At 42.3% G+C, this 13,664-nt stretch overlaps 1 protein-coding gene across 1 annotated transcript; it reads left to right on the top strand.

Moving 5' to 3' along the window:
- Positions 1 to 344: 344 nt before the first annotated feature.
- Positions 345 to 10,980, top strand: RBMX2 (RNA binding motif protein X-linked 2). Its single transcript, XM_044234986.1, has 6 exons — positions 345 to 469; positions 668 to 783; positions 1,900 to 1,951; positions 7,384 to 7,513; positions 9,317 to 9,494; positions 9,937 to 10,980. Exons 1-6 carry the CDS (start codon positions 465 to 467, stop codon positions 10,443 to 10,445), a joined length of 990 nt encoding a protein of 329 aa, XP_044090921.1. The 5' UTR covers positions 345 to 464; the 3' UTR covers positions 10,446 to 10,980.
- Positions 10,981 to 13,664: the final 2,684 nt, after the last annotated feature.

Raw genomic sequence — 13,664 nt, 5'->3', positions numbered from 1 at the left:
TGAACAGGAATGCTTTGATGGATGTGTGTGTGCGTGAGCAGTTGGCTGGGACTGAAGCCCGAGTAGGGATTTGCATCGAGAGCAAAGGCTGGGGCTAAAGTCGCCATAACGGGCACCCTTTTTCAGGCTTTATTCAGCAAACATTTATAGGGAGCCCAATCAATACCACGCGTAGTCCAGCCGCTGAGGGTCCTGTAATAAACCCGGCTGACACCCGTGTCCCCGCTTCACAGAGGGACGAACCGAGGGACTAGACAAAAACCTCCCGGGAGTGCAAAACCCGCCGAGGAAGGAAAATGCTTTCCCGCGCTAGTGCGTAGGAGCCACGCCCCGGCGCAGCCAAGCTCTTCCGGCGCGACGCGAGCTCCGCGGAGTCCAATGGGAGCGTTTCGCTGGGGCCGCGCAGGCGCGGTGCAGACTCTCCCGGAAGTCAGTGTCTCGGTGCTGAGCGCGAACTTGAGAAGATGAAGTAAGGCCTCAGTTTACCTCTGAAGAAGTAGGGACGGGCCGCGGGAGGTGGCCCACCAGGACTTGGGTGGTAGAGCGTCTGCCGGGCCGAGGGGCAGGAGAGGTGCAGAGACTGGAAAATTAGTCCCTTAGTTTTGCTCTCCCTTACCTCTGGCCAGGCCGCTCTTAATGTCCGTTTTTCTGCCCGCCCCCCCCGCAGTCCTTTAACTAAAGTGAAGCTGATCAACGAACTGAATGAGCGTGAGGTCCAGCTTGGGGTGGCAGATAAGGTGTCCTGGCACTCCGAGTACAAGGACAGCGCCTGGATCTTCCTGGGTGAGGTCCACATCTTTTTCCCGCGCTGCTCCTCTCCTGGCCTGCTTCCTAACCTTTCGGCATTCCCGCCTTTCATTCCTCCCAGCATTCATCACGCACTTTTATTTCCTTCTGCTGGCTGCCCCGTAAATCCGTTTTCCGTATCTCTTTTCTCTCCCATTTCTAGTTTGCTTCCCCTGTCACGTCAGTTTCCATGATAGTAACCCTTTGCCATTCACTGTGGTAACAGTCTTGCCACTTGGTTTATTGGTTTCAGAGACCATTGTTATACCGCGTCCCCCTATTACACATCTAGGAAACTGGGATGCAGGGAAGTTAATGGACTTCCTTAAGACCACATGGCTAATAAGTGGGACAGCCAGAACTATGGGATTCTAGAACTCATGGTCTTAGGCACGATCCTGTATGATTTCTAGTCCCCTGCCCTTTCCCCTGCCCTCAGAATTCATTTTCCTCATCTAATTAGCTCCTGCCTTCTGTCCATGGCCATATTGTTATATCTATATTCACTTTGTGTCACTGCCAGTAATATGACGGTTTGTTTAAAGAAGTTATTGCACCAGATATTGTGCTAAGCACTTATACTCATTGTTTTATTTAATTCTTACAACAGTTCTGTGAAGTAAATACTAAAGTCCCCATTTTATCGATGAGGAAGGAGAGATTTGCAGGGGAATTTATGTCCTGTGAAATGCTGAAAGTTGTCTATAAGGACAATTAAGAATTTTAAAATCCCTAGTCTATGTGAGGTGGGGTTAATATTTTCATATTTAAACTGATTTTTGGATCTTAGCTGTGAATTTTTGGGTAAAGAGCAGGTGTGTTCGAGATATGTTTGTGGAAGTAGAGTTTTATGCCAGAAACTATCTGCTTTGTCCCTAAGATTTTGGGTGTGAGGAGTATTTGGTTAGTGGTGACACCGACTTTTCCACAGTTAATCACTCCTTTTGCTGCACTAGTACTGCACTTTATATATGCTTCTGTCGTATCATCAGACTAAATTCTTTGAGAGCGGACTCTCTGGCTTACTCTTCTTTGCACCCGCCAGTGCTGGGCCTAGTGCATGGTATGCTTGTAGACACTTGGTAAATGTTAAATGTGGTTTTTTTCTTCTAGGAGGGCTTCCTTATGAACTGACTGAAGGGGACATCATCTGTGTGTTCTCGCAGTAAGTCCTTTTTCATTTCCTGCCTTCTAGGTCATCAGAGTATGCTTCCATAATGCATTTTGTGGCATCACACAAAATCCATTTATTTTATTCTAAGCTAACTGGCCTCCCTGCATGGGGAGGGCTGGAGCTTCTCCTTCTAGTCTAGATCAGCCCCAGGACATGGTTGTAGAACTCTTCCAGTGTGGGAAATCCAAGAAGTTGGATGATTTAGGAGGCTGTCTTGGGATTCGGGTCTATTTTTACTGCTTTTTCAGTGAAGCTTGTTCAGCCTGGGCCTACACTGGAACAGACTGGAACTCACAGGGCTCCTTGGGCTCCTTGGGCTCCTTGGGCTCCTGCAAACTAAGGGTAATCCAGGATCACAGGGCCCTCTGGCCTACATCTGTGTGGTATTGTAGGATTAGGGCAAAGCACAGAGAAATGGGAGAAAAAGCAAAAAGATTTAGTCAGTAGTTTGTTTTCTTAGTTTATAGATGAGTGTAAGGTTAATGAGCAGAGCCATTATCTCTTTACCTGGAAGCTGAGAATTACAGGCTGATTAGGAACAAGAATGACAAGGTGAACCTTATTTTCTTCGTTCTGCTGTGAGATGAAAGCCGCAGCATTGGGTGGGAGGGCTATTGAGGAACAAGAATGACAAGGTGAACCTTATTTTCTTCGTTCTGCTGTGAGATGAAAGCCGCAGCATTGGGTGGGAGAGCATCTTGGCAGCTTGCACTAGTAGTGGCAGCTGGTAGGAGAGGGGCTAGGCACAACCCAGAGCTACACAGAATGGTTAGATAGTCCATAAGGCCAGAGGGGCCCTGAGGGCAGAGGACTGTTGTAGAAAAGTTGGACAGCATGTACAGGCAGAGGACTGGGGTAGAAGGGTTTGGGGAAGCAAACAGCCAGCACACCATGGGAGAGACCTTGCCGTGGCAGGGGATGGTTGGGCTGTCCAATAGGAAAAGGACCCTTACTGGTTGGGCAGCATGTGGGGGAGAGGGCCGTTGGGGAGAAATTGGGCAGCACACATGAGAAGGCCATGGGAGAGGACCTCAGCAGCCCATACTGGCAAAGCACCCGGAAAGGGACAGAGGCTGTTTCCTCCTACTTTTGGGGAGCTGGAAGTTCACAGCAGGTGCAACCTGTAACTTCCACCCCTTATGATACCTCTGCCTGGTCCACCCTTCCATCTAGGGGGTGTATTTGTCTTACTTGCATTGAGTGATGATCAGCTGGTGTGTTTGTCTATTTTGGCTGTACACATCGCTCTCCATGAAGGTTGCCTTTGCCATTGGTAACAGTAGTTTTAAAAAAAAAATTTCCGATTATCAAGGTAATGTATAATCATTATAGAACATTTGGAAAAAGGAAAAGCATGAAGAAGAAATTAGAATGTACTTTAAAGAAAAACTGTTAACATTTTGGTGTATTTCTTTATCATCTTTTTTTAAATGTTGGGCATTATTTGCTGTTATAAATTGTATTGCAGTATACATTGTAGTACATACATCCTTTTTATGCATTCCTGATAATTCCCATAGTGAAATTACTAGATCAGTATGTTAACATTTTTATTTTTTATTTTATTTTTTAAAGATTTTATTTATTTTATTTATTTGACAGATCACAAATAGGCAGAGAGGCAGGCAGAGAGAGAGGGGGGAAGCAGGTTCCCCGCCTAGCAGAGAGCCTGATGCAGGGCCCAATTCCAGGACCCTGGGATCATGACCTGAGCCGAAGGCAGAGGCTTTAACCCACTGAGCCACCCAGGCGCCCCGTGTTAGCATTTTTAAGATGTTTTATAAGTATAGCCAAATGGCTCTCTGAGAAGGTTGTACCAGTTTCTACTCTCACTAGAGTGTAGTGAGAGTACTCTTTATTGAATCCTAATTGACAGTGGCTATTTAAAAAAATATATTTGTCATATGGTTTCTCATTATGAGTTTACTTTCCCTCTAATCAGTGAGGTAAAACATCTTTTATAGATTTACATGCCATGGTTTCTCATTTATTTTAAGTTGTCTTTTCTTGTTTGTTTTCTTCTATTTCTTTCTATTCTTGCTTGTTTTCTTCTGTTGGTGTGTTCCTCATTTTCTTAGTGATTTTACAAAAGCTCTTAATGCTTTTAACTCTGTTATACCACTTGTCATGTATTGTGGTACTGTGGACTTACTTTACTTAATTTGATGTATTATACTACATTATCATCATTATTATTTCTTGATGTTCAAATTGGCATGATTTGGTCTGTAGGGGTCCTTTTCAATGAGTTCCTATATTATCTTTTCTTTTACTTTTTATTTTGAAATAATTTCAGGTTTAAAATAGGAAAGTTATAAAGTAGCATAAAGAATACCTGTTTCCCCTTCGCTTAGATTCCCCAGATATTAACATTTTACTACATTTGCTTTGTTGTTATTTCTCCCCATGTGTATTTGTTATTTTGTTCTGAACCATTTGAGAGTTAGTTGCAGACATGATGCCCATTTATCCCTAAATTCTTCAATATGTATTTCCCCCCACAACAAGGGCATTCTCTTGTTTAACCTCAGTATGGGGACCAAATTCAGGAAGTTAACACTGATACAATATTATTATCTAATCCACAGACTTTATTCAGCTTCACCAGTTGTCTTGATGATCTTCTTTATAGCGAAAGGAAAAAAAAACTGCTTTGTGGTCCTTTATCTGCGATAAGAGTTGTAAAGATTTTCTCGAATTTTGTATTTGTCTTTTGATTTTGTTGTGATTTTTTTCTTGCTGTGCAAAATTTAAAAAAATTTTATTCATGTGTTTAAATTATATGGTAAAATTGATTTTTTTAGGGAGTGTACAGTCCTGTGAGCTTTAATACGTGTATAGATTTGTGTAGTCACCCCCATAGTTAGGATGAATAACAATTCCATCATCCCCAAAACTCCTTTGTGCTGACCCTGTATAGTCCCACACTCTAGTGTTTTATATGGTCAGATTTATCAGGGTTTTTTTTATTGCTTCTGGATTTTGAGTCATAATTAGATAGTATATCTCCCCACCCGCCCATCTGTGTTCCCTTCTAGTACTTGCATATTTTCATTTTTATGAATTGAAATATCCGATCCATTTAGAGTTAATTCTGATGTATAGTATGAGACACAGATCCAATTTCATGGTTTTTTTTTTTTAGTAGCTCTCCAGTTGTCCCAACATTTATAAAAACATTCATATTTTCTCCCAGCAAATTGGGATGTCACCCTTATCATATTACTAATTTTTCTATATATACTTGAATCTCTTTCATGGCTTTCTCTTCTGTTCTGTTGGTCTGTCTGTCTCTTCATGTGCCAGTAGCACACTAGTTATTCATAGCATTTTAATATCCGGGAGAGTTACTCCTCAGTGTTCTTTTTTTAAAGATTTTCCATCTACTCTTACATGTTCATTTTTCCATGAGAACTTTAGAATCAATGGATCCAGCTCCAGGAAAGTGATACACAACTTGTACTACATTAAATTTCAATATTAACTTGGGGGAAGATGTTGCTGTCTTTATGATGTTGAGTCATCCTACCTAAAAACAAAGGATGTCTTTATATTTGTTTAAAACTATGTGTGTCTTTCAGTTTTAAAAAAATTTTTCTCTATATAGACTTTGTACATTGCTTGTTGTTAAGTTTATTTCTAAGTATTTTATCTTTTTTTGTTGCTAATACAAATGGGGTTTCTCTTTGTTCATATCTTCTGATTATTGTTTGTAAGAAAGTGATTTATTTTTTTTAACTTTATATCCTGTTACCTTACGGAATTATTATACTGCTTGTTTTTGTCATCGATTCTCTTGAGTTTTCTATACATATATAAATATATACATAAATAAATCTTCAAATAGAATGAAAAAGCTTACTTTTTCATTTTTTACATTTGTTTTCTCCTGTCTAATTGCACTGGCCTGTACCTACAGTATTAAACAGTGTTAAATAGCTCCTGTCCTTAGTTGAATCAGCCCCAATACGGGTTTCCCCCGCTATCTGAAGGTAGAGTGTTCCGTGAAAGCTTTCTAAGCTACAGTGGCATAAAGTGATGAAGCAGTTACCATATCATAAAAGTGAAAATCCTCTTCAGCTTTCTTTCGGTTAGTGAAAACAGGTACTAATGTAGGTCTTTTGTAAAAGTGAAGGCATAAAGTGAACATTCAGGTAGCGGGGGAAACCTGTATTTTCTGTTAGGGAAGGTGCTACATAGCTGGCCAGGCTGTATGTATGTGAACATGTTATTAAGTAGCCATCAATTCTTATTTTATTTATGACTTTTTTATGACTGTTTTACTTTTTAGCTTATGAATCTTTCACTTACCTGGAATTTAATTCTGTATAAGGAGTAAGGTAGAGCTTTTTTCTTTTTTTCCATTACTTTGTGCTTTTATCTTTATTAACTCCCATTGGCTTTCCTTCGATTTGTTTTCTTTTACATTCATTCTGCCTTTTTAACAGTAAAATTCCTAAAGGTCACAGATTTTTCTGATTGTGATTTTAGTTGCATCCTGTAAGTTCGGTATATATTCTTCTCATTTTTGTTGTTTTTTAAGTAGTCTGCCATTGATTTTTTTTTCTTTATTTCGCTTTCATCCATTTGTTAGCTAGGTTTCAAGTTAGCTAGTAGCATATTTTTTTATATCCATGGGGAGTCTGCTTCTCCCTCTGACCTTCTCCTTGCTCATGCTCTCTCTCACTGTCTCTCCCTCAAATAAATGAATAAAATCTTTAAAAAAAATATGATTTCTAGCTGTACTACATTGTGATTGGAGAACATGTTCTGTTCTGTTTTTGGACATTATTGAGGTTTATTCTGTAACCAATTTTAATACATGTTTCGTGGATTCTTGAGAAGAAATTGTCCTGTTTTTGTAAGATTCAAATATATGTATCCAGTAGTCTGACATTAATATTTATTAACAACATAATTGTTACATTGTTATGTTTATTTATATTTATGATATATAATTATATATTGATATTAATTCCTTTGACCTTATTTTTGTCAACTTTATGTGTTATAAACTTAAGTGGCATGTTAAAATATCTCATTACTTTTGTTATTAGTTTCTCCTTTTATCTTTAATAGTTTCTTTAATTAAATTTTTGACTTGTGAACTTATGCGTAAGGTTTCATGACATATCTTTGTAATATATTAGGACCCTTTTCAGTGTAAAAGAGCTCTCTTAGTCCCATTTAAATATTTTTTGGCCTTGAATTCATCTTTGATCTTAATACTACCACCCATAATTTTTGTAATTGGGTGTTCCTGCTCTGTCTTTGTCTAATTTTAATTTTTAACCTTTTTATGTTATCTTGTTCTAGATGTGTCTCCTATACAGATTATATTATCTGAATTTTGTTTTGTCATTCAATCTGGACGTTTTTGCATTTTAAATCAATAGTGTCTTACTCTTTTATAAAATAAATAGATATGGGGAGATTGTTAACATTAATCTGGTGCGGGACAAGAAGACTGGGAAATCCAAAGGATTCTGTTTCCTTTGCTATGAAGACCAGAGGAGCACAATTCTGGCTGTTGACAATTTTAATGGGATCAAGGTGAGTGTGTTCACTAAACAGGATTTGGCTGGACTTTTCCTGCATGTAAGGGTTCAGTTTAATTTCCCACCTGATTGCCACAGGTACAAGGACAGTACTGGTCACCTGGGTGTCTTGAGAGGGTTGCCGAGGTGCGGGGACATACGGACCAGGAAATGATCCCAGGAAATAATTTCCCCAGCATACGACCCTGCTAACGCTTGTTCCTTTTCCTCATATTCATCTTCCCAGGAGCATAGCTATCATGCCCCCCAACTCCCGGCCAAGCCTCTGGCTTCACACCTTTCCGTTCTCATACCCACTCTCATCTCTGATGTACTGGGCAACAAAAAGACTAGCAAATGCTGCTCTTCCGTGCTGTGCTCTATTGGGATTTGGGGCTCTCGTGGCTTCATGCTCTAAGACAGAGCTTTGTGGGTCTGTCCTATATCTCCACTGACTTCACATTACTGGGCCCTGGAAATTCTCTAGTTAAAAGTGTGATGACAGATTCTACAAAAGGAACTCATTCTGAAGTTGTTTCTCCTCTGTTCCCTCTCCACCCCTGGCCTGAGAGAAGGTGATGGGCAGGTCAGGCCTGTCGGTGCTCTACCTGGTCCCTGTGCTTATTTAGGAAAAGCACTGCAGTTGGATAAGCACTGTCATTGGTTGGGGGGTTGACCTTTGACCTGGAGAGTTTGTCACTGATTGCACCAGTGTGGAACAGCTGGAGACTCTAGGACAGGGTGGAACAAGGTACTAGGCTTAATTTTTAAGAGAGCCAGCAGTCAAATGGAGTCACCAGAAAAGGGAGGTTTTCAAAAATGTTTTCAGAAGGGGAATAGGAAAAATGACTGACTGCTCAGGCTTAAAGGTAAGAATAAAAATCTGCTCTTGTGTGGGAACAATAAAAGCCGGACTTTTAACATTTTGGATGATTTTCCCTATAGAATAGGTCTGTATCTGCCTGAAGTTTTTAAAGATTTTATTTATTTATTAGAGAGAGAGAGACAGAAGGAGCTGGGGAAGGGGCAGAGGGAGAGGGAAAAGCAGACCCCCTACTGAGCAGGGAGCCTGCCGTGGGGCTCGGGGACCATGACTTGAGCCTATGGCAGACACTCAGCTGACTGAGCCCCCCAGGGGCCCTGCCTGGATGTTTTTGAAGTGAGGGAGGGGGTAATATTTTGTTGTTCACCCAGAGAGTTCTGATTCACAGCAAAAATATCAGTGTGAGCCGTTCCAGTATGGTGGGAGTAGAGCCAGGTGTGAGGGCTTAAGAAGAAAGATCTCTTTCCCTTCCCAGCTATTGGTCTGCCTTGGCCGCATCCTAATTGCTGTATCAAGAAAACAGCTGCATCACTGCACTTGATTTCAGGAATTCGTTCTAGCTGCCAGGCCACCTCATGTCTTACTGTGAATTAATGTTACAGACTCCGGGTAATTCATTGTTCATGCACGTAAATTCTCAGTTTCCCCTTGGGCCAGTACTGCCCAGCCTTTTTTCACTTAACGGCACATGTAGAACATGAAGGCTATTGTGTGGCACACTGGGGTAGACTGTGAGGTACAAGACTGCCTGGTACAAGAGCCTCAGGGACTCCAGCTGCCCCAGGCCCCAGCTGGCTGCCCCAAGGGCTGAGGAAATTATTACCTAGGTCTGTGTGCTGTGACACACCAGTTGGGCAGGTCTGCTTTAGAGATTTCCCCAGCAACAGAATTAGCAGGAAGGTAAAGGGTGTGGTTCAAAGGTATGGCGTTCTGCAACTGGGTTAAAGAGCTCAATGGGAGGGCCATCTCTGCTGAAGCATTGCCTGTCTGTCTTAGATCAAAGGACGAACTATTCGAGTGGATCACGTGTCTAACTATCGAGCTCCTAAGGACTCAGAAGAAACAGATGATGTGACCAAAGAACTCCAGGAGAAGGGCTGTGGCGCTCGCACCCCCTCAGTGAGTTCAGCTGAGGGTTCTGAAGATGACAAACCCACAAAAAAACACAAAAAAGGTAAAGCGTTAAGACCCAAGAGAAGATTCTGGGTAGTCTTAGTGTTTGTTCTTCCCAGCGTTCACTGAGAGTTGATAATCAGTTCTTAAGTATGAAGGGAAAAGGTATGGGAAATCTTACTTTAATTGGGAAAGTGGAAAGACTAATATTACAGGCTGAATTCTGTCTCCTCAAATTCGTATGCTGAAGTGCTAATCCCTCAGTACCTCCGAATGCGACTGTATTTGGAGGCAGCATCTTTAAGACGGTAATTAAGGGTGAGAATTGCCTTATACAGCAACTTGACATGTCAAGGGGGACAGCCATCCAAGTTGGCTTCTCAGAGACACGTTCTGGAAGTGTAGAGTGTGACTGCCTCACACGGGTGCCAACAGGCTTTCCTTGTGCACACCCTCACTCTCCTCCATCTTCCTCTTACTCGTTGTGCCCCTTTTTCCTCCAGACAAAAAGGAAAAAAAGAGAAGAAAGAAAGACAAAGAGAAGACTGACCGGGAGGTACAGGCAGAGCAGCCACCCTCCTCTTCACCACCCAGAAACAAGATGGTAAAGGAAGAGGATGACCCCGACTCTAAAAAGCACAGCAGCAAGAACTCCGAGAAGGGCCGGAAGTCAGAGCTCAGAGAGCTGCGAAAGCACCACCCCAGCCCGCCCGAGGTCAGGGCCACCTGCCGCGGTGGCGGTGGCGCGGAGGACCGAGAGAGGGAGCTGAAGAAAGAGAAGGTGAAGCCTGAACCTAAGTCCTCAATCAAGAAGGAAGAGAGAGAAGAAAAGAACAGAGATAGAGACAGAGTTCGAAGCTCAGACACATGTTCCAGCCGGCCCAGTGGGCGATCTGAGGGGCGGAGTCAGAGAAGTAGAAGTAGGAGCCGAGAGAGGTCGAGCAGGCAGAAGAGGGCCCGGCACTCCCGGGACCCGGAGTCCTCCAACCCCAGTGACCGCAGGCACCACTGAAGCCGCGGCCTGTCCCGCTGCCCGGTAGAACTGGAAATGAACGTGCGGTTTTAGGTGCGGTCATGTTCAGTTAGGCTTTTACTGTTACTGTACGTAAACTCTCCGAGGCTGCTTTCTTCCAATCCCTTGAGTACTAGAGTCACCGAGAGCTGTAGCTTTAACAGCCACAGAGCCTGGAGTTTTGAGTAAACTTCTTGTTCCTGGGAAATTGCTCAGTACTTACCAGACGAGGTATCCTAGATTTGGTTTCATAAATGTGTCCCTTGAATTTACGACCCCCGTTCATGATGAAATTGCTAGGAAAGGGGGAAATACCAAGCAGTTCTAGAATTCTAGTCTTTGTGCTAGAGGTGTGGGTGGCCTTTCCATGGGCAGGTACAGCCATAGCATGGAGAAGGGTGGTTTGACGAGGTCTGGACAACTTGATATGAATGCAACAGTGATTCTTAACACCAGGCCGCTCCCTCTGCTCCCCACCCTCCTTTAAAATTTTTTTTAAAAATGTCTCTTTTTTTAACATCCACGCACCTCCTTGCTATTTATTTATTTATTTATTTAATTTTATCAAGGTGAAATTCACATAACATCAAATTAACCATTTTAAAGGGAACAATTCAGTGGCATTTAGTACATTCATGGTGCACCAAACCGCCACCCCTGTGTAGTTGTAAAACCTTGCCACCACCCCAGAATGAAACCCTGTGCCCATAAAGCAGTTACTCTCCATTCTCTCCTCCTCATCCCTGTCGACTACCAATCTGCTTTCTGTTTCTGTGGAACTACCTATTTTGGACATTTTATTTAAGTGGAATCATACAACTTACGGGCTTTTGTGTCTGGGGTCACTTGTGTGTTTTTGAGGTTCATCCATGTTGTAGTATGGGTCAGTACTTTGTTCCTTTTTATTTTTTTAAAGATTTTAGAAAATTTATTTGTGAGAGAGAGCACACATAGGGGGAGTGGTAGGCAGAGGGAGAGGGAGAAGCAGGCTTCACGCTAAACAAGAATCGATCCCAGGATCCTGGGATCATGACCTGAGCTGAAGACAGACGCCTAATCAACTGAGCCACCCAGATGTCCCAATACTTTGTTCCTTTTTATGTCTGAATAATATCCCACTGTATGGATAGACCGCATTTGGTTTATCCATTCCTCAGTGGATGGTCATTTGGGTTTGTTTATGCCTTTTGGCTAGCCAGCTCCCTTTCCACGTTTGTGACATACCAGCCTACCTATGGGCCAAGTTTCCTTTTCAAGTAGCCGTCCTTGCTGAGATAGGAATGTTTTGTCAGCTTATTGCACATCTCTCTGGTCTCCTTGGCAGTTTTTTTCTCATCTGGAGAATCTTGTCCTTTTATTTTATCGATCAGTCCCTTAGGAGTTAGGTAGGAATTAGTTCCCAGGACCTTGGCACCACTGCTGAATCACTAAAATGGAACTTCTGACCCTTCAGAACAAAGGAACAGAGCTTTAGTGAGCACATTAAATTAGTTGACCTCCTATCTTAGTTTGAATCCAAGGTTAGATGTGTGAGAGATTATTTTTTAGGAGAAAGTGCCCATGAAAGAAGATGGGAAAGGAGGTTGGAAGAGTCTGGGAAAGCAGTCAGACTCCGATAGAGGACTAACCTTTGGAGAAGTGGGAAGGCAGGAAGGAAGGTTGGGGAGGAAAAGTCTCAGACTGCTGTGGAGTTCTGAGAATGTGTCAGCAAGACCAATGATACAGTGAGTCCTTGAGCCAAAGCACCTGTCAGGAGGAGTCCCACTAGATCCGCCTGGGGAAGCAGGAGTCCTTGGTGTTGGGCCTTCATCAGCCGTGTGGCACTGTGTTTATGTGTCCATTGTGCTGGTTTTGTGGTAACCACTGACAAAGGACCTGGCTCAGTCATTTTGTCTGCTGGGCAGTTTAGTGCTTCTTCCATAGTGGATGCCCTGATGGCTGTTAGCATGGGATACAGAAATGTTCACACTCTGCCTCCTCCCGCATTTCAGTCCGCTGTCTTTACACCAGCCCTCCTGGTCTCTGATCTTCAGCCCTGGTCCTTCCAGTCTCCCAATGAGATGGCCAGGCCATTGGCCACTGCCCAGGAGTCTGTATATATCCAATGAATATTCTCACTTTAGGCCCGTTCTTTTACACCAAGTCAGTTGCACTTCTAGAGGTTCTGTCCATTGGAAAATTTTCTTCTCCACCCCCAAATGTGGCTGTAATGCAGATACCATTCCTCTTCGTTTTGTGCCCACATACTGAGCTGACCCAACCTGGAAACTAAGCTCAAGCTGTTTTCTGCCTCAGCTAGTCATGGAGGAATCCCCATTTGGCTATAGGTGCAAAGATACAGGGGCTACCTTTTTCTGCATCTTTTAGGTTCTTAATGGTCGCACTGATCTACTGTCTCTCCTGAGATGTAATAGTGTTTTGATTTATGTATTAGTTAGTGTTATACCAGGAAAACAACCAGTAGGTTATATGTATCCTGCTCTAAGCCAATTCCTAATGATAAAGCATATAGGCATACCTCGTTTTATTGCTCTTTGCTTAATTTTGCTTCATAGATAGCTGGTTTTTGTTGTTATTTTTTTCTTTTTCTTTCTTTTTTTTTTAAACAAATTTAAGGGTTTGTGACAACGCTGTGTTGAATTAGTCTCAGTGTCATTTTTCCAATAGCATTTTCTCACTTCGTTTCTCTGTCAGATTTCAGTAATCACAATATTTCAAATTTTTCATTATTATTACATTTGTTAGGGTGATCTGTGATTAGTGATTATGATTCACCGAAGGCTTAGATGGTGGTTAGTATTTTTTAGCAATAAAGTATTTTTAAATTAAGGTATGCTCATTGTTTTTGTTTAACACATAATGCTGTTGCATACTTAATAGACTACAGTATAGTGTAAGCAAGTTTTATATACACTGGGAAATGAAGAGATACAAGTGACTGACTTGCTTTATTGTGGTCTGAAACTGAACCCCCCATAGCTCTGAGGTGTGCCTGTGTGTGTGTGTGTGTGTGTGTGTGTGGCAAGGAATTGAATTACGCAGTTATGGGAACTGGTTAGGCAAGTCTGAAATTTTATAGGGCAGACTGACAGGCTGAATGCTTTGGCAGGAGCTGAAACTGCAGTCCACAAGCAGAATTTCATCAGGAAAATCACAGTTTTGCTATTAAGTTCTTTGACTGACTAGGTAAGGCCCACCCTGATTATCAAGGATAATCTC

Source organism: Neovison vison, chromosome X, assembly GCF_020171115.1.
Source record: "Neovison vison isolate M4711 chromosome X, ASM_NN_V1, whole genome shotgun sequence".
Taxonomy (NCBI): Eukaryota; Metazoa; Chordata; class Mammalia; order Carnivora; family Mustelidae; genus Neogale; species Neogale vison.
Note: the sequence above shows the minus strand (reverse complement) of the source record. Positions and strands in the feature narration are given on the sequence as shown.

Excerpts from the sequence above, each read along its gene's own strand:
- RBMX2 (XM_044234986.1), top strand. Across the intron at positions 1,952-7,383 it reads ATCATCTGTGTGTTCTCGCA|ATATGGGGAGATTGTTAACA; the intron begins GTAAGTCCTTTT and ends TAAAATAAATAG. Across the intron at positions 7,514-9,316 it reads ACAATTTTAATGGGATCAAG|ATCAAAGGACGAACTATTCG; the intron begins GTGAGTGTGTTC and ends TGTCTGTCTTAG.